This window comes from Caloenas nicobarica, chromosome 16, assembly GCF_036013445.1.
Source record: "Caloenas nicobarica isolate bCalNic1 chromosome 16, bCalNic1.hap1, whole genome shotgun sequence".
NCBI lineage: Eukaryota > Metazoa > Chordata > Aves > Columbiformes > Columbidae > Caloenas > Caloenas nicobarica.
Genome location: NC_088260.1, coordinates 8,314,870 through 8,336,266, shown reverse-complemented (window position 1 = coordinate 8,336,266; position 21,397 = coordinate 8,314,870). Strand labels below are relative to the sequence as shown.

The 21,397-nt window shown below is 40.0% G+C and overlaps 1 protein-coding gene across 1 annotated transcript in view; it reads right to left on the bottom strand.

Moving 5' to 3' along the window:
• The window catches only part of PPIL2 (peptidylprolyl isomerase like 2), a 71,825-nt gene that overhangs the window by 42,689 nt on the left and 7,739 nt on the right, over positions 1–21,397 (bottom strand). Inside the window, exons 6-9 of the mRNA XM_065646674.1 lie at positions 13,194–13,245; positions 10,874–10,965; positions 9,223–9,312; positions 329–404 (exon numbers count right to left, since the gene is read on the bottom strand). Coding sequence (XP_065502746.1) covers positions 329–404; positions 9,223–9,312; positions 10,874–10,965; positions 13,194–13,245 — 310 coding nt within the window. The remainder of the gene's footprint in view (positions 1–328; positions 405–9,222; positions 9,313–10,873; positions 10,966–13,193; positions 13,246–21,397) is intronic.

Sequence of the window (21,397 nt, the reverse complement as noted above, 5' to 3'; positions counted from 1 at the left end):
TTGGCAAATAATTTTTCCTATTCTTACTCCTCTCTCATCTACCTACTCTTAAAGGACAAGGAAAACTTCCTGTGTTTGCACAGCACTCAACGGAGACAGTTAACGATTACTCAAAGAATCATGTCTTTGCTTCAAAATATGTTAACACGTTTTGAGGTGAAAGGGACAGTTTCAACAAGTTATTTGTGTTTCCAAGAAGCTTTCAAAGTTACCACTAGCCACTGAGGGATGTCTGTCCAGAGAAAACAGTGACAATTCCATAACATCGTCCTTAGAATTTGTATATTTGTGTTGGTGTTTTTTCACCCTACCTTCAGTTCATCCTTACCTGGATCAACTACTTTTATGTTGTTTTTAACATGAAAGAAGTTTGAGACATTGAACTTATCCAGGTTTGTTGGATCCTGAAAATAATAATAAGAATAAAATCTATCAGAGAGCTTGGCAGGCATCTATGCCATGCAACAGACTAGTTTGAAGGGCAGGCACCATCATAATAAACAAATAGGGAGAGACAGAATAACTTCCATACTCCTCAAACCACAGAAAGATGAAAAAAATATAAAGCAATCAACTCCAACCGATATCAGGAATGCGCCAGTTCACAATAGGCTCCTTAGGGATCTGGAATTCAGCCCCAAATATAATATTACACATATTTTACCTGCAGAAGTTACTAACAGGACTAAGCCGAGTCTCGCCTATCCTAGTGAGAAGAAAGAATGAGGAGCAGCAATCCCCTGATTCTTTCCTTCGTTCTGTGGTTTGGTCTAAGATCTATGCAAATTCACATTAACTATCTCCTTCTATTTATAACAAGTGTGCCTGATTTGCACATGCTCCGTGAACTTTTGAAATGCATTTCAAAATACAAATAAACCTCAGAGCAAGTCTTTGCAGTCAGAACTGGTTTGGTAGTTGTTTTTTTTTAATAGTGAAATCTGTGCTTACAGATTTACATTTAAAAATAAAAAATACTAATAAATAGGCAACAAAAAGTGGTATTATGAAAACTCTGTTGAGTGACCACTCAAGTAAAACAGTAAAAATACATAGTCTATTAAATGTGAGTCTTCATACTATCTCTAGGCAACTTTATGCATAACTTTGACCTTTTGTTAGAGAGAATAAGACAAGGAATGCCTACTGGTGATTTAGGTTACATTATACTACTATTAAATAGTCCTCAATCCCCTTCTTAGAACAACTTCAAGGTTTTCTCCTCGAGCTTCTCTGCAGCACAGAAAGGTCAAAACATCAGCCCAGGACACCCAGTAATTTCTGGAAATTCTATCTTACAGAAAAGGATTTAAAATCTAAAATACCAAAATATCTTAATAATATGCAATAGTTTTAAGTTCAGGATAAAAAAACCAATGCACCTTATTATGCAAAGAACAATGATACTGGCATGAATACTATTATCCCAAATAAATTTAACAAAGCTTCCCAGACCACCACTGTTAGTAAGAAGTTGTGACAATTCCATCTCTGCTAAATGCAAGGATTAGTACAAGCAGAGCTGGTAGCTCCACCCCTTATTAAATGATCTAATTATGCCTTCCATTCAACCCTGAAATGGTATGCTTCCACCAGAGAGTGCATTTTTAGTTTTACTGCTAGTAGTAAAACAAAACACATTTTTGAAATCGAGCTGTGTGATTCTGAACCCTAATGATGACCTCCTGGCTTTCTGTTGTCCCCTTTCCCAGCCACCATGTAACCATTTTCTATTGTCTCCTCCACCACTATGCCGTTCTGATAGATCTTCATCAAGACATGGGCTGCAAAAAAATAAAAATCTTTAAGATCTCGCATTAGAAACAGATCATCTTTAAATAAAACTACTAAGCAATAGGAAATTTGGACCTGTTTTTAAGCATTTTCTGTATCCTCTGCCACCGGCATTCATGTGTATTTGTGATTTATTCCCTCACATACATGTTTATGTATGAATAGAGATAATTTCAGCCTTGTTCTCTGACAGTCAACAAGACGCATGGAGAACATCTGGAGAAAGGGCTCAGGTTGCCTCCTCCCAAACGCTCCTTAGGAATCATGAGCTGCAGCTTTCCCACATAGAAATCATCGCCTTGCACATAAATGTACCAGCTCAAAAGGTGAAGGCAGTAAGACTGCTTACCCTTTCCAGGAAAGGAAAAAAAAATATTTGTGTATTAAGATTAATAGAGACAAATGCATTTATAGCAATGCACATGTCTGTTGTTCATGGCAAAGCAGGACTGACTCCTGAAACCAGCTTTACATGGATGGGAGGGAGAGCAGGAGGCAGTAGCAAAGATGAACCAGAGAACACCTTCACTATATTCCTCTAAATAAAGCTTCTTGATTTACTGATTTATTGACTGTTTAAAAAGAAGTAAAAGGACATCACAACTGCCAGTGCCTTATGAAAGCCATTGTTTTGTGCTCAGGGTACCACGAATCCGATTAGTTCAAACTGTTTTCACAGCCACAGTTTGTTTGAACATTTCCCTGGCTTAACCGGCCGAACTGCAGGCATTGAGCAACTCCGGCAAAAACGTTCAGAGTCTCCTTCCGTGCAAGGGATTTCTCAGGGCTCTCCAAATCACCACTAACCTGCCCATATGCAATTCACTCATTATGGCACGAAGGACAGCAGAGGCCACAGGGCAGCTCCCTCTCCTTGCAGACCACAGCCATCCATCTGCTCTCCTGGAGACCCAAGACAACCTCAAACCCCAGAACTGAGACCAAGGTCCTCTGCACAAGCCTTCAGCACTTTCACACAGGCATTTGCTCAAATGGGAACCTTGACAGAGGTTTGATTTACAGTGTTGTCCCTTGCGTTCCTGATTCTGTGAAGCACGAGGCTCATCACACGTCGAAAAGGCAGAGAACCCACGTGCCTACTCCAAAACCAGTTTCCCTCTGTCAGTGGAAAAAACCCTCAAAAATGGTTCTTCGAGTTGAAATTTGAGCATCATCTTACGCAGGACACCTAGGACACATACAGTTGACATACTGATTCCTCCCTCTAAAATACAGCATCATGATACACTAGAAGTTTGGAATTAGACAAACGTGCATACTAAGTGTGAGAGTACTGCAGTAAATATTGAGTTAAACACAAGACATCATTTACTTTTATCATCTCCAAGAGCAGAAATACATCTGACCAGTCCAACCTGTGCTGCAGAAGACACAGATCACTTCCTTACTGATGGTACTGTGTCCTACAATACAGGACACACATTCTTCAAAGGTAGGTCTATGGACATTTTACAAGTGCACACTTTCTTTAGATATGTCACTTCAGGAAGAGAATTCTCTAAACATTAATAATTAGCCTGCCAAGTTCTTCTTGTTGCATTCATGACAGCTACTGGGCACAGCATCAGAGCAGTCCTACCAAGACGCTGCAGTGACAGGCAGACGGACATACCCGCTTCATCAAAGCCTTGAGCTCTAACGAATTAACGGTCTCTCCTGATCAGAGAAAGGCCGGGCTCACGGGGATGCTCCCACACCTGTTAAGATAAAGGCCTGAAGCCCGAAGGCCTAAAGAAATAAGTTCTGTGTAACCGCACAGAAACCAGAAAGAAAGATAAACCATGAAGAGCAAATTCGCCTGCTTTTGTTTGTCTTAGCATGTTTAAAAATATGCATTCAAGTTACCACAGGAAGCAGTCTCAGGGTCTTTCGTATTAAGGTTACAAACCATAAACTAAGGTTTAGCAAATCACTAACACAGATACAGACTTCAAACGGTTGCTAACTGTCACAACTATTAAAAATCTTGTATTTGATGTTTTCCTGAACAATTCATCTCAAGTTTTATTCCACTTTTTTTTTTCCCCTATCATTTCCCAGTTTCACCTACTCAGGGAAAAAGCTGAACTCTCATTATTCTTAAGCACCATAGACACAAACCCCCAAAGGAGCAGGTTAAAACCAGCACAGTTTTAGACCGTGTGATTTCTTCGAGTCCTGATTCCTCTCTTACCATTTGGTTGGTCATGCTGCATCCCTAATTATCTTCAAACAACAAAATTTAGAAGTATAAAAACCATACTACCTCCCCATGATAAAGCCTGAGTTTGGGCATGTTAAACTTAAGTTCCAAATTATTTTAATAAAATGACATGAGCATTTCCCAAGCAATTCCCAGATGACATTTAAACTTTGAAAACTGTATTTACAGATAAATAGTAGTTTTAAATGCAGCCTTGTCAAGGACTTCGCCTGGGCTGGAGAACACCTACAATTTTGGATTTTCTCTCTGCAGTGGGACCATACTCTCCCTCTGACCCTAGGGCTGCTATCGAGCAGTTCAGACACTGACCATGTCCCAATGTGCCACTTCTTAACCAGCCACTCTGCACATGTGCTGGTGCAGGATTTGCCCTCAAAGAGCCCTCGCCCACAATGGAGAGGAGAGGAAGTTTGCTCTGACCTTCTGTCACACAAAGAGCAAACGAGAAATAGCTGAGGAGTGAAATATCAATTAACAGTGTGCAGCTCAGCTACCTCCAACTTAGCTGATTAGTTATGCTTCCTGCCACAAACGCCAACCGTATTTAACAGCTTGTTGGGAACCATGTCTTGTCCACGGCTGGTTAGGTTGTACAGAAACAATAAAAACGACATAAGGAAGCACATAACAGTAGAAGCCTTTTTTCCCCTTTAACAGCAGCAAACCTGTTTCCATTCTACTCAGGCTTTTTGGTTTTTGTCTCTAGTTATGTCTCCCAGGAACCTCCCTCCGTTTCTGTGGTGCAAAGCAGACGCATTTGTTAGTGTGGATCTATCAGGGAAGGCTCTCAGCAGGCTGCCAGCAGAGGACTGTGGTATTAACGCTGGCACAACAGGGTCAGGGGAGTTTATTGCAATTGTTCTGGCGAAGAGGAACAGATCATCTCTGCCCCTGCTTCACCTGCGAGAGCTGCCATTGAACAGAGCCACGCTTCTCACACCTCACCTCCCCTTCCCTGCCGGCACGCAGCCCAGCAATAGCTTCTACGAGGTTCCAAGAGCAGGAATAATTTCTTCTGTATCTTCACAAATTTGAGAGCCGTGGTTTCTGGTTTGTGAACACAGACACAGCGGAAGATGAAGAATTGAAAGGGGATAAAGGGGGAATTGTTCTTATCTCTTCTGAACACTTCCTACCAAACGGGACATGAAAGCAGGGTATCGTGGCATTCTTACTTTGCTCACCTCAGCACCCTCTCCCACTTGTGATGGGAAGAAGTCCCCAGGACTGTCCGAGCCCACCACTGTGTCCAGCAAGGCAATACCTGACCCTGTGCCTCTCTGTGCATCCTGAGCTTAAAACCTTTAAAACAATTGCAAAGTGAAATGATGAACAGCAATATTGCAGAATGGGAAGCAGAAAAGGAAGGTAAGAACACTGCAAACAAGCTTCAACAATACCAGCCTTCCTATTACAGATACACCGTCCCCACAGATCTCCAAGTGCTTTACATCACACCTTACCCACTGAGTATAACGAATACCTCTTGAAGTACTCGAGCTGTTTGACATTCATGACATTTGCAAGGGATGCTAAGTAAGGCTGAGCTGATCATCATTCAAGGTAAAAGAATACAAGTGGGTTTAGAGTTATGAGAAACACAGGCAAAACACAACAGTAATATTCCTTTTAGAAGAGATATGAACCAGTACGGTGGAGAGAAAAATTATCTGAAATAATGATAAACTGCAAGGAGAGGGAAACTTGGACAAAAGTATCACCTGCACTGTAGAGGATGGAAAGCTTGACTTGAGTTTGTGGCAAGATCAAGCAGCCAAAAAGAAGGAAATTTCAACTTGAGGGTAAAGAGTTACAGTCTAAAAAAATGCTGCTATACTAAGACTGCTGGTGTCTAGGAAGGGTTTCATGTTGAATAATGTCACGTGTATTTCTGTCATTATCAGCAAGATATTAAACCAGAATCCACGACATCTTTTCCCTGAATAACTACATTCCAGTTTCGCTAATGTGCCTTGCACACCAGGATATGGTATTATTCTTTACCTCCTGCCCTGAGGGGCTGGATAATATCGCCATATGTTGATGAGAAACTGCCATGCTCTGCCCCAGGACATTTGCATTTCAACGGGGAAAAAAGCAACTTCTGTTTATGTAAGTGCAGGAAGCGCTATGGATTCCTTTACAAAGAGAAGCACATCAAAGATCTAAAATAGCATTATTAACAACTTAAGTTCTGATTTTGCTTTTTTTAGTTTCAGATCAAAAATAATTTGTCCTTTTTAACAAGTAAACTTAATAGCAATGGGACACAAATAACTATCAATAAAATCAAAGCAGCCAACGGGGATGAGACAGTGCTCAGCAGAAAAGATAGCAGGGAGGGATTATGATTAATGTTTGACTAATGTTTAGCACTGAGAACAGAACAAAGTATTTTATGCAATTCTCTCTCTTCTGGAAAGAGCAAATAGTTTTTGTTTTTAATTATATACATTAGGAAAGAGAGGTGAAGATTGAGGTCAATTGCTACTCTGGTAAAAGAACATCCCTAGCAGCTGTAGGATTGCCCTTTACTTATCAAAAACAAAAATGTGATCATACAAATAATCTGTAAACACACATTATTCAAATTTTCCACTTATCATGTTGTATTTCACTACTAAACACAGGTACCCCATCTGCTTCCTGGGACATTCAGAGTCAGCCTCTGGAAATGCTATTTTCTATTGATAAACACAGCTATTACAGACAGTCCTACTCAGCTGTTATTTGCAAAGCAAAGAACGTTTGTTTTTTTTTTTTTATATAGCAACTTCCTTTATATCTACCTTTTTGCCAAACAGCAGGGCCAGTGTTACCAGCTCACTCCCAATTCCAGCTCTCTCAGATGCCACAGTACTCAATTTACACGAGGGAATGGGAAAACAAAAAAGTGATAAGTTTCAACACAGAATCGAAAGGTTTTTAAGAGAAGCGGATAGAGCTCTAGAGCCACAAATTGAAACACAACAGATTGCAGTCACGAACTCTGGCTAAGAAACAAAGCCACAGGTGGCAGCGCTTGGCAGCATGAAGCCACACACTGCCTGCAGTCCTGTCAATACGACAGCTGATAGAGGAGACATTGGTCTGTCTCTTCATTTTCATCAATTTTCATCAAGAAAATACTATGAGAAACTAACAACAGATTGCTATACCACATATACATAAGCAATTTTAATACCCAGACTAGTCATACCACTGTAGGTGGTGTTTTGGCCTCGACAAAGCAAGTCAGGGCAGCACAAGAACAGGAGAAATCAAGGTGAACTTGCAGGTTTGCAGCGGGTGTTGTGCAGCGCATGGGATGGCTCTTGGTTCTCATTCAACACCCCAGAGCCATTTTAGCCTGCTTGTTGAAAATCCTTGTTTTGGCAAAAAAAATATTTAAAAATCAGTTGGGCGAAGGGTCAAACTTTAGCTGGTTAACAGCACATTTAGATGATCAAAATCTCTTCCAGTCCAACTCCAAGATGGGGGTCACTTCGCTATTTCTAAACTTATTTGAGAAGAGTATATACCATAAGATTGTACACTTAGAGATAGAAATCCAAAAAGAACAGAATGAAGGTGAAAAATATTGATAAAAATCCACATAGGGATCATCTAAATTGCTAGCTATTGCACTTTGAGATTTAGGGGACTATAGCATCTCTTTGCTTTTATGAAAAAAATCAAAGCTAGGGCTGTAACAGAAACACACTCTTTACACATACATTCGATTCCAAACCTACAAAACATAACAAAATATTTTGAAATGACTGCACATTTCAATTATTTCTTAAAAATAATTTGTTTTTCCATACTGATGCACAGAAACATTTTTAGTCACTCATGTTGTCCTTTTTTACTGTTCCAAATCCATTAGCAACCATGCAGTTAAATTCAAATAACATTCTGTTGGGAGCTTTCAATCTGAAAAAGCTGTGGTTTTTACTTCCATTGGATTAAAACCATTTTACTTTGTTGCATTAACTTGAACAGCCATAAGCCCAAAGGAATAGAGGAAAAATATTTATAAACACGCTGTTCAGAGGGGAGTAGGGAAGAAGGGATCCATTACATTTAAATTTCTACATAAATGAAAAATATTTTTCTATTCAAATTAGACTGTATTAGTCTTGGTTAGTGGCAATTAACTGTTCATGAGATGCATACTAACTCATGACTCCAATAATAATGATCCTTAAATGTTTTTCCCCTATTTTGAAATCATGCAGCTTAAAAATGCTTAATTTTAAACGTAAGTTTTAGATCTTTTGACACTAAACTTCAGCTGTAAATAGATACCTGTTACACTCCGAAATTTACAATGCTGTTTTAATTCAGGTGTTAGTTCTTTTAAAAATCAGTAAAAGATCAACATTGGTATCTATTCACAAGAAAACCATGGCAGGCAAGCACTTAGAGAAAATCTGATGGATTGCTGCTTATTTAGACAAACTTTCTCTAAAAACTTTCTCTAAAAAGTTCTTTTCTGAAGCTTTGACTCTTTCAGGCATCTTTAAAAGAGTAAGACGGACAATCAACTTCAGTCTTAACCTAACAGGTCAACTTCCTTAAAGTTCATATACTTCACATTCTAAACAACATTTCTTTTGATAACATGGACCATGCGCTGTTGGCTGTCTAAAGCTGAAGATGATTCTGGACGTATCTTTCCCTTTCCTCTACCCAATCTTTTCCCAATGCACTTCTGTTAAGACTTGCCATAGATCAGAGGTGTCACAGCAATTTTTCATCAAGGTTAACAAAACAAAACCAACAAAATCCTATGTGTATTTTCCTGCCTAAAACTTAAAATTATGCACAAGATCTTATATTCAGTCAGATATAGTGAAATAGTGAGCAACTGCAAAGACATTTGTCAAAATTCACATTTTTACATAGCATCCTTGACTTTTTCTGTGCACTTTTTTTTTCTACTTTATTTTACAAAGTTGAACAATCTGCTTATCTACAAGGCACACAATAATCACTCTAGAGATCTGTCAAGCTCTAAGTTGTACAGCATCTTTGTGGCTCATCTGGATAAAAAAGAAAATACGGCAGTTCATCTTCTACCTGTCTCCAAGACACACACACAGAGAAAATGTTTCTCTGTTCAACTATCCCAGATTCCTGCTATAGCAGTGGACATAGCAACATTCCATCCTCTCCAAAAAAGCTGCATTGTAAGAAGTGTAACGCAGAGAAAAGTTTACCTGCAGTGTCACGATGTCTTGCCGAGTGAAGGGCTCATCTGTTAAAAGATCCTTGTAGCTCTTTGGTTTTATGTTCAGCTGCTCAACTGCCTAACAGCCAGACAAAAGATACAGATACTAAAAATTGTACTCTAATGTATAAATATTACAAGCAAACATAGTCATGCATATCATTTTAACCAAACTCATCGTAAAAGTACTGCCAAAATAAAAAAAATCCTGCTTGCAGTTTTCTGCGTTTTACAGATGGTATAAGACAGGCAGCTTTAACACAGGGTCTGCATCTCCCCCACCGCCAGCACCCCTGGGAGACACGTGTGTCCCCAGCAGAGCCGCATCAGCCCCTCACCCTCTGCCCACCCCAACGGCTGCACCGAGCCTGCAGCAACGCTGCTCTTCACCTGAGAAAATTAAATGATGCTCAGAGCAGCAGCGTGTTATTTCTTGGCGAGAACCAATGCAGAATAAATGTTTTGTTGTTATAAACAAATACCTCACGCAGAGAGATGACTGTGGAAGCCTACCTGCAAGAAAACTGAATCTGTCTTATTCCCCCAAGTGTGCTCTGTTCTCATCAGATGAAAGTGATAATATTTTTCTAGTACCTCCAGAAGTCCGTAAATTAATTCTGTGCTTATAACAAGCCGATAAATATTATTGCTCCAAGTGATACACCATATGAAAAACAGACCCTCTTGGCACAGCTTGTTTAGGAAGCCCGGTATTAGAAATTGTAGCAAACTGAGCAACAGTTTTACAATATCAACAAGCATTTAACAAACACCACTCTGAAACTCACAGCAATCAAAGCATCACGCTTCCAGAAGGAACAGAAAATACAGTTTATTTTAACCTAATCTTGACTGCTCTCACAGCTGGAATGAAGACAATCCAAGTACAACGGAGCAAGTTTTCAATAACTTGATGAATCCAGCCTTTTCCCTGATTGCAATGGTTTCGGCTTGTTCCTCTCAGTATCTGAAAGTCCTACCGGAATCTCCCATGAACAGATTTCAAAAAGCAGATGTTTCGGTGTTCAGACTTTTTACAACACTGGATATGGATCCATTAACTGAAGGATTTATTTGCCAATGAAAAATAATTAAACCTTGCTTTTACAGTAAGGATTATGCAAACAAGTCACAACTAAAATTCCACCTGAGTTCACATAAATGTTCACAAAACACAAATAAAAATGCACTTCAATTGTCCATTAAGGCATTATCTGCTCTTTCCCCAGCTCCAGTTAAAATACTCTTTTTTATTCATTGATGTGAACAGAAATGAGGCAATTTGTGTTTTGGTGATACAGATGACTCTGTATCAGAAAGAAAGATGTCAGAAGATTTGTCTATTAATTCAGCTGAGGAGCACATAAAAACTACTCATTTTGGTCTGCATGATTCAGTGCATGCAGATTAACTTAGGAAAAGATTTTTAAAATATCTTTTAAATCATATTCTAGGGTTGTTAATATTTTGAAGGTAAAAGTCAGACAATAATTTGTGAAATTAGTTCACCTCCTTGCACTTCAATTTTCCTGGCTGTAGAACAAAAATAAAATGTACCTACCTTTCTAAAGCATTTAGTGATCTTCAATGAAATAAATAAAATATAAGATATTAATAATGAAATGCAACAGAGAACCTACCTCATAGGCAAACACATTTCCAGTTGTCTTGATGGCCACAATATGGGAGTTATTGGTGAATACAGTAAACAGCACTGGACAGTGGTATTTACCTGATGGAGGAGAAAAAAGTTTAAATTTGGCATGAAGTCCCTGCAACTGTTTTGAAATAGTTAATTTCTATTATATCTTTGAAAGATATCTACATTAATATTTAGTATAAGGTGTAACTTCAGTGTGTATTTAATGGTGTTTTAACTGCACTTTGATTCTTCAGTGGCAAAAAAGTAACACAAGAGAAATAAAAAACAAGCAATGAAAATGCTGTTTTGAAATCTACTTTTTTCAATTCCCCAACACAGAAATGTGTCCAATTTACTTGATTTCTATGAAGTACCACAATATAGGTGTTATCGTTGTAATCAAAGCTCTATTGACTCTAAAGCCTGTACCTTGCAACCTGCCCAGTGCTCTATTTTCAGTGTTGTTCCCAGGAATAAAAGTTTAGCTTATATCCAACAAAAAAGTTCACAGCAGCTGTTGTGCTTTTAGGAGACAAGAGCATTTTGTATTCAAATGTGGCAAGCAGAATGCCATTAAATCTGAGCACGTTTTCAACAAGGAACCCAGCTTCTGCTCTAATCAAGCTGTGAATTTTCCCAGGAGGGTCAGCATAAACGTTAAGCATGTCAACAACAAGCAAACTGATGGAAGGCAACGTACGAGGAAAAAGAAAAATGCCTGGATCATCTCAGCAGAAAGCAACTAGACGAAGGTTATTAATACTTGTTCAGCTTGCTAGACCTGGGGGGTTTGGGTGAAATTTTTGAAATAGGTTGGGCCTATTTGGTTCTTTTTTCCCTAATTATCATCTGAAAATCAAAACCAGCAGGAAGACCAGAACAGAGGCTGCTCACAGCACCTGCACAGACAGGAGAGACAAACACCTACAGAGTATTTACCGATTAACTGATCAGCCAAAGAGGCTCCCAGGCCTCCAGCACACAGAGGCCAGCAAGGGCCGTTTCTGTTAATGCCACCAGAGCTGAAGGAAAGCCATTACCACACGGGGCTGAAATTCAAGAGGAAGTTTAGAAAGGGATTTTCACAAGTGGCATCAGGGTATGGCCCAAGTGACGGATACAGAAACACGCTGGTAAAATGTGAGGCCTCACTCCAGCTGCATAAAAAAGAGCAAGTCACCGTGTTTTCAGTTCTAGCAAAAGCAGAGCTACTGAGGGCCCACACTTGTTCATCTGGATAGATGGTACTCAGCTAAGGAAGGGTCACTAAATGGAAGAAACTGCAATATTTGAAGACCTTTTTTATTGTTTAGGTGTGAACAGAGAAGATCCTACATATGTAGCAACCACTCAACATGTTAAGATTTAAAGAAAAGTTTGCTGATAGACAGAAATGCAACATTTTACTCTTCCTCTTTGGTTGCATCTTCCCTTGATCTATTAATGACATGGCATACACCTTTTTAAGGAAAAGGCTTCGGAGTCTGTGTGGCTGCTGTCATTCTACTCCAGCATTACGAACTGGACTTCTTTAAGGAAAGCCAAATATCACAGTATCTTTCAAAAACCTTGGCCACAGTGACTAATGATAATTTTTTAACACTCTGGTCTTGAGACAGATAGAACACAAAATGCCGAAGAAATCCATCAGCTAGAGAGGAGACCTTGTAGTCTATGGACTGTTGGTAAGATAAGGACAAAGACATTTCAGAATTGTATTCCCATCTAATCCTTGAGACTCTTGTTTAAAAGAAAAACCATTATTTGCCTTGTAAAATATTATTTCATCTCCACTGTTCTCTTTTATTCCTGGCACCCTCTCTTAGATGGCAGGTTTTATATCTTTAACCCTGCAGAAATAAAACATGAGGCTGCTTTCTTGTGTGCTGCTATTCATAAAATCCCATGTGTTCATTTAAGTCTAATTCATCTTACAAACGAAAAGGTGCTCAGAACCAAGGGAGCAGCAAATAATGCCACAGGCAAGTTAGAAAAACCTAACATATTATGGAAATTTAGCCTTTTCTGAAAAATTTCCCTAAAGTAAATAGTACCTCACTGCAGTAGTAGCTATGGTAAAGTGAAGTTGCTGCTGAATAATTTACAGCCCCCCCAGTGTAAACAAAAACAGATATGGAACTTTAAAAGTTGTGTCATTCACAAGGAGCAGTCATTCTACTCAAAAAATAAAATCCACAATAGAAAACAAACTATGTAACTTAACCATGAGTAAGACAAACCGGGATTTATCAAAGCACTCATTAAGAAAAACAAAACACAAACAAACACCAAAACACACGGGAAATTACTGCTCTTACCTTCACTGTTTTTAGCAAAATTCAGCTTTATAAGTGATTTGGCATCTAGTTTCTAAAGAAAATGAAGCATTAATAAAATTAATCACAGCAAAATCTAACCGTGGAAATAAAAGGAAACTGTAACATCAGTGTTAGGATTTTAATAGCACATCATTTATTAATAATATACTGCAAGTTGTCTGAATCATCAAAACCCTGGGAATTTAAGTCACAGACAGCCCACAAAAACAAGGCTCATTGAGCCTGAGAACTGGGATATGATTATTTACAGTGTTGTAGTTTGACACAGTACAGTGCTAACCAAGTGAACAGGCTGGAGAAGTTGTGCGGCTCTGTCTTCGCACAAATTGAAAGGGGAGTTTGCATGAAAAGCCGAGGCAAAGATCAGTGCTGCTGAGCAGCAGTGACAATTCAGAAGGGACCTCTGATGAAAGTCATACAGCCAGCAAACCATTTTGGCAATCAAGCTCACTACCTTTTCTGAAATAACTGTAATTTTTCTTTTCCTTCAGGGAATGTGGAGTCCACAACATAACTAGCCATAATGAGGAGAAATGGAGGCACAAATTCTCCAGAGAGGCGCTTGGGGTGAGGAAGGCAGACAGACCCAGGAGGGATCTTTGGCCAGTTAATCCCCAGGTAACAATAACAATTCCATGGAAGAGGGAACCGAGATGCCAGACGGGGGTCAGGAGGTCCTGCAGGCTCATGAAACGAGAGTGCCGTTCTCCCCTGCAGAGGGGACACTGCAAACTGGGCTGACTCTTGCTCCCCCACGCTTCATCAGAAGAACGTCTACGGCCTTTTTCTGCTGCCCTCTCTCCGGAGGGGCCTCCTGACACAGGGAAGGAAGAGCTATCGGGCTGTCAAACCCTTCTGGATGATCAGGCTGCTCCCTCAAGACATGAAAGCTACAAGCATGCCCAAAATAACTGTGCGCCTTCAGCAACATGACAGGGCAGGCCCATATATGCCAGTCATTTAATAGGGTCAGGATGTGATTTGAGCACATCGCTGGCGTGCCAGGGCACACCATGACTGGGGTCACCCCACCAGCATGGTTAGGTGGCACTTGACTGGGGTACCCAGCTGGAAACAAAGTCCAGCCCAGCAAGCTGCAAGGCTGAGTCAGGATCTCAGATATAGGAAAAAAAAACCAACCAAACCCAAAACCCAACAAACCCTTTGATTGTATCAGCTGTCAGAGACAAGTTTCACTGCCAAATTGATCCTTAAAAGCACACACGGCACAGGCTTTTTAAAAGAAACAATCGGTTCTCTTCTCAAAACACACACCTGAACAGTTTAGGGAGGTTTTTATAACCCAGACAGCACTTTAGAAAAAGCTACGCGTGGAGATCTGCCAGCCGCGGTGCCGACACTGCTAGTTCAATCATTGTGGCAAAGAGCGATAACAAAATCATGTGAAACCAAGTCAGTGGACTTTTTCTGCCTAATCAAAATTCATATTCTTGGTTCAGAGCGTACACGTTATGACAGCTGGACTCATTCATTTACAGGAAGGCACTTCTCAAATTGTTTCCAGCCAACTGGCAGGCTCATTTGCTGACAGAAAGGTAACCATCTTTCTAATTTATTAGCGAGAAGAGCAACGAGAGCTAGTAGGAATAAGATAGGGAAGGAAAGTGAAGAAAGAGAGCAGGTTAGATTATATTTAGTTAGGCAAAGGCAGACCAGTGCCACTGTTTTTCCTTAAGTAGATTCTCAAAAACAAACAAAAACCAAACAAAAAAAACCCCAAACAAAAGACAACGAACCTGCACACTGCTGGGGTATGAAGAAAGACAGCAAAGGCAATGGCAGCTTGTGAAACGACTAAGAGAATGCAGAGCTTTATTCATTTATTTATCTTCTTACTAGAACAAAATTGTCAAAGAAGTAATAGGGGAACAGCAGAGTTGCCAAAATGAACATATGATCCCGGACAGATCTGTTCAACCTAAACAACTTATTAACACAAAGCAGCATCCATCTGTGCACATGTTGTGCAACAGCCCAAAAATTATGTTCCAGGAAAAGCTTCTTTAGAAATACGACTGCTGGAAACATTGATAATTTGAAGAAGGCCTTTAAATCATCTTGCTGGCAGACTTGACCTATCCCCAGAACACATGAGTGGATCACCTTTAAACAAAAATGGAAACAGTTCGCTAAGAAACAATTTAACATGACTGAAGATTCAGATTTATACCTTGACAGAAATTTAGTGGAAAAGACAGACTAAACTACTATACAGACTTTAAAGGTAGCAAAAGCTGCAGTACACTGTTTCATCTGACAATGTATGATGTATCATTAGAAGTGCTGCCAAGCCCTCGAACTCTTACTGCATACTCAAGAAAATAGTATGGTATTTCAGGTCACATTTTTCCATACTATGGAAAAAGGTTAGTTTTCAGCATCAGTTATTCATCGTGCATCAGCTGCTCACACTGGCATCTGCTCCGCACTGAGACCAGCACTTATACAGTCTTATATGTCAACAGTAAATTAAAAAACAGTGATTTTCATATAGGAGTTGAAACACACGCACTACCTGGAGTCATCTTCCAGGATGAGAACTCTATACCAAAGGGCTGTATGAACATTATAAACTTCTTTCGCTGCAGACTGTCCTCTCATCAAGCTTGTGTTGAAGACCTGACCTTGGCATGTCAGCTCATGCCCTTTGGAGCAGCTCTGCGCTTCGGTTCGGCCAGCAACAGCTTCATATCTGAGCACTCCCATGCTGTATCATGAGGGAACTTCCAGCTACCGATAAAGGATGATTCTTGTGCAATGTATTTATGAGAAGGGATGGAAACAGACTGAGAGTCGTATAGGAGAAAATATGTGGGGGAAATATAATTAGAGCACCACCACAGAAATGTTTTGAGAAGTTCATTAACGTGTCTTAATGCATAGGAAGACAAGAGGGGGATTTAGTGTTTTGTCAAAGGAAAGCTTTCGAGCACTGGAACAGCCAAACCAGGTGATTATCTGCTACAAAGGATTGCCACGGTCTACAGAGACAGCTCAGCGCTGGAGACCGGGCAACTGCACATGGAGCATCCTCAGTCTGCACGCCGTGACTTCGAGCAGGTCCAGTTTTGAAAGACCTACAAGTTACACAGGAAACTATGAAAGAATATGATATAGAAAACCTATATCATTTTTTTCCCCCTCTCTTCATTTCATATGAAAACAGGGTTATCTTGTGTGTGGGTGAATCTGCTTTTATTTATTCTCTACCAAAAGTCAAAGCTTTCCAAGCACCATCACAGTTTGTTGCCATGGAAATGACCATTAGGCCACAAACGGGAGCCAGTCTTCGTGGGAAGAGACAGCAAGAGTGAATGAGTCCTAAAATGAGTTAAAGCACTTGTTTTCACGTATTGCTTATCACTAATAAAGCATAAAGGACCTCAAATATTGCATACACAGCTCAAGTTCAAAACAATTTCCAACCTGATTTTCCCCGACACACATCTACCATCCAGTTTCAGCCTAACTCTAGTGAAGAAAGCAAGGAAAAAACGTTTATTAAAAACACTTGATCTAATTAAAATTCTAAATTTTTAACAAAAATGAAAGGCCACAAGCATGCACCACTTCCCCTAAGCAGAAACAAGAGTTCCATATTCGCTTCTAAAAATATTTTATGCAAGAATACTGGAAAGCAGACACATTTCACGGCACGTAGTGCCAGCTGCTCCACAGCAAGGAAGGGCTAAAAAAACCCCAAAACTAAACCCAAAACCCATACTAGCTTTTTTCTCAGCTGACTCCTCTCTCGCAGGCACACTTCCACAAAGGCAGCCAAGGCTACTTTTGGCCATGACCTACTTGCTCGCAGCAGCGAGAAGCCCCAGCGCCCCGCACACTCTCATCTGTCAGCTGACAGCGCTCGTTCCTGCGGGATCCCAAAGGGCAGCACCCTTTATTGATACCCGAAGCAGAGGTTATTACCACACGTAGGTTAGTGGGGCACTGTGGCAGCTCACAGACGAAGCACGCCGATTGTTTCGAATTAAATCATTCTCTGTCATCGCTGTGTGTCTCATGAAGATATGACCTACAATCCCCGCGCATTAATTAGTTACACTCTCTGAATCTCTTTGCTCTATGGCTGCATGTTCTTCTTGTTAATGAGGCTCTGACCCTGTTAGATATGCACCAGCCTGAAAAGCAATCAAAATGGGCTCATTTGATTCTCTATCCACACACGGGTAGAGTTGGTGACGTGTGGCAAGAGTTGTATTTAGTAAATACAGACTTTCCCGCTCTACGACATTGAGTTAGCGTTAAAATGTTTGATGCCTGGGGATCAAACACCCGTTTGAATGGCCTTTGGCAGGAACACACGATAATCCAGTGAAGCCATCATGGGGAAAATTCATGTGTCATGTCTGAGCTGGTTGACAACACGAGGAGAAAACCATCCAGGCCTGGCGTGTCTGTTTGGTAGGTTCTCATCCTACCAAAACAAGCAACACAGAGTTACCTCAAGCAGAACACAAGGCCAAACCAAACACTGATATTAAAACACAGTGTTGCCTACCGAGTACCCAATTTAGCTTAACAGCAGCAAATGAATTCTGTATTAAATTATTTGGTTCTGTTAAAGATGAGACCTGCTATTCTTTGCCTACAACTTCACATTTTAAGAAGTTCTCTTAAAATTTTCCCTGCTATAAAATCTTCAAGAAACGTAGGGGTATTGAATGTTTGAATAGCATTGGAATAACTCCATGTATACTGCTACTTATTTCAGATCTTGTAAATGGATTTAATGATGATAAAAGGCATTGGAAATCCTCATCAAGGCTACGCATTATGGGAATATGATTGGAAACATCAGCACTTGCTAAACAACAAGATAAGCCATCTTTATGTAGTTTAATATCTCATAAAGAATTTGGGGTCAGCAGCCAAGAGGACAGAATAGTCTCATGATTCAAAATATCATTTCTGTGCTCACTTCAACACCATAAATGCTAGATATTTATCATATGGACAACTGTCTACAAAATGCTAAAAAGATACCCTCAAGTCACATCCCTGGATGAAGCTGCTGTTTAACTGCAGCTTTCATCTACTACTGGACTGGTATGGAAACGGACACAAAAGATCCTTCATCACCCACTTCCAGACCACTGTTTTCCACATTTAAATTTTAATTAAACTGACACCATATGGTCACCAAAGCCTTGTCCAGAGAATCATAAAGATATGCTTGATAACACACATGGCTCACAGATACTAGCAATAGCGTTGCTCTATCAAAGAGCACATTAACAGAAATTACCATGAGAAAAAGATCTGTACTTCCATGTGCAAGATTAAACCTGCAGTCTTAATGCAGTCAGAAGTCTATCAATCCAGAGATCCACGGCCAAACACAATATGGTTCATCGAAAATAAAGCTTTGCAGAAGCATCAGAAAGTTAGCCTCCAATTTTAGTGAAAAACAGGCAAGCAAGGATCTGTGGGAAACCTCATGCTGTATCTCATTTAAGGCTAGAGCACTCCACAGCTGCTAGTTTTTCAAGTGTCACAAACACAAAACCCCATCCAATGTGCCTACTTCCACCAAAACACAGAAAAGAAAAAGGAAAAAAAAAAAAAAAAAAGAGAGAGACCATCTGTTTGGTCTGTAAAACCTAGATGTAAATACTTTTTTGCTGTAAGGGAAATAATGCATTAGGAATAATGCTAGACACATTTATCTGCCTGCGTGCAGAGCTGGCTCACTGGATGAAACACTGTCCATCACCGCACAATCCCCATCAGCGAGGTGTGAAGGGGGCACAGCAGCTTGCCCAGTGACTCATGACACTGGAGGGTTTTAAACAGCTCCTTTTGACAAAGCACTTGAACAGTAAGTCTAGGCAAATCTCACCCTTGCTCTCCCTGTTTGGCAAAGATATAGGGAACTGAAAAATAAATCCCCCTTTTAAGGCTAACTATTAGTGGTGCTGGGTGCACTACTGGAAAACTCACAGATACAACTTTGGAAGAGAAACAATCAATTACCCACATATTTGTCAGTAACAAAGGAGAGTGGGCAAGTTTCAGAAAAACCAACATAAAAATCTTCCAGGTCATCAGACTCACCAGGACCTTCAGCCCCTTGACTCCCCTGTGTTTTACAACCATTTCCAGTTATGACACACGACTTTCTGGTTGTTCCTCTGGGCAAGAATCAAGTTCTCATATCTTTCTATCTAGGGGCCTTGAAAATTTATGGTCAATAGTCAAATATTAACTCATCTAGACTGTTCACTAAAAGCTAATAATTTCTGAAGCAAATGAGGTAAGACGACATGGTTCAGTTGCTGCATATTGAAGAGTTCATCTCATTCAAAGTGGATTCCAGGCAGTTGAGCAGCAGCTTGTGTCTGCTGCCCCCAGACAAAAATGCACCTGGAGAGAGATGCTCAGTGATGATAGCTGTAACCGCCCGTGCAGAATGACTGTTACAGGCCACAGAAAGACAGGCAGCAACATTCAAGTGGAAACAAACAATCAAAAAAAACCCCAAACAAACAAATAAACCACAACAAACAAAAAAAAAAAAAAAAGGAAAAAAGAAAAAAAAGAGAAAAGGAAAAACCACTGCACATCCTGCTTCTGAAATGATCCAAACTATCAAGAGAAAATACAACTAATTATCATATTCTGAAAGCACCGTTTGTGTCTTAATGCATATGATGAAACTGTTTTCTGTCTTACGCTATCATGCATCATATATCAAAGTATGATCAAAGTATTTAAGGGAGAGATTAGAAAATATTCTCACCACTGTACCAAGCATTCACTCAGCATTTACTGTGTATGCTAAGATTAACTCTGTTCAATGAAGATAAATTAAAATTAAACAGATGCAGAGAAGAACAACCGTGACCATTTAGGGTATAGAGAACTTAAAGGCAAGAAGATAATGTGACAGGAAAATACAAGTCTCAACAAGAAAATGTCAAGAAAGCATTAAATTCCCCTGTACAAATACACAGCTATAAACACTAACAGAGAGAAGCACAATTTTGGCACAAATACAAAACGAGACTAAGCTGGTCAAACCCCAGATTTACAGGAGACATCTATCAGACGAAAAACCATCAGCAGAACCTCTCGGCAGCCATAGCAGGAGCAAAGCAAACACCGGCTCAGGACAGAGCGCCGTTTGCAGAGCAGACTACGAGGAGCCGAAGGCCTCAGAGAGTCTTCCAGTTCTCTTTTCCTCATCATTTCACCCGTCTTTCTGCAACACACGAAAACCACCTAAGCTGGATTTGTCTGAATCATTTTTCAACAACAAGGCTTCCCTTGGGTTTATTTCTGTGAGCTTTGTTCTCTGCTCTGCAACAAGCTATTACTCACTCAGAACAAAACTGTATTCCCCTCCCCCCCAAATTTTTCTTACAAATAAACAAGAAAAAAACCTCTCTCCTTCACTTCAAATGTACAGGAAAAAATATGGTAGGTTTAATAAAAGGGGGAAAAAGGGGGCAACTGACATTTAACCCTATGCAATATCTGAGGACTTGACTGAATTGCATCAGACAAATTAAGAAATATACTTTGAATCTCAAAGCTGAAGATGTACCGACTTCTGACATGTATGTGAAAAGCCTTCTTTAGAGAAGAATTAAAATTCTCATTTATACATCAGCTATGCGACAGCCAAATGAGACCTGAAGTTACTGATCCACCTAAATGATCACTCATTTCCAAAGCCCCAGGGAGAAAACATAAGAGAATACTTGGATTTCAGGTGCTGTGCTCTGATGTTGAGGAAAAAAAAAAACAATGAAAGTGGGATATGTTTCACTCCTGAATTTTTGTACATAATGAAAAATATCTTAATCGGTCAAACTAATTTGCTCTTAATTAGATAGTCCCAGCACTCTAGATATGGAAAACTGATGTGGAGATAGCCTGCCTATGGAGCACTGCACAGCATTTTCCTCTCGATATTGTCTGTCTAGACAAAGAAGGAAAATGCTCATAGTAAGCACGGTCTCTGTGGAAACAGTGAAAGTGAAGAAAACTTTTCAAGAGAAAAAGATGAAAAGTCACAAGGACAACCTGACTCCTGCTGCAGTGTGCCATCTTTAGAAGACCATCAAAATCCTAAGGTAGCATTTCCACCATGATGCAGAAAGGTCTAGACAAGCACTCTGAAAATGCATCACATTGGA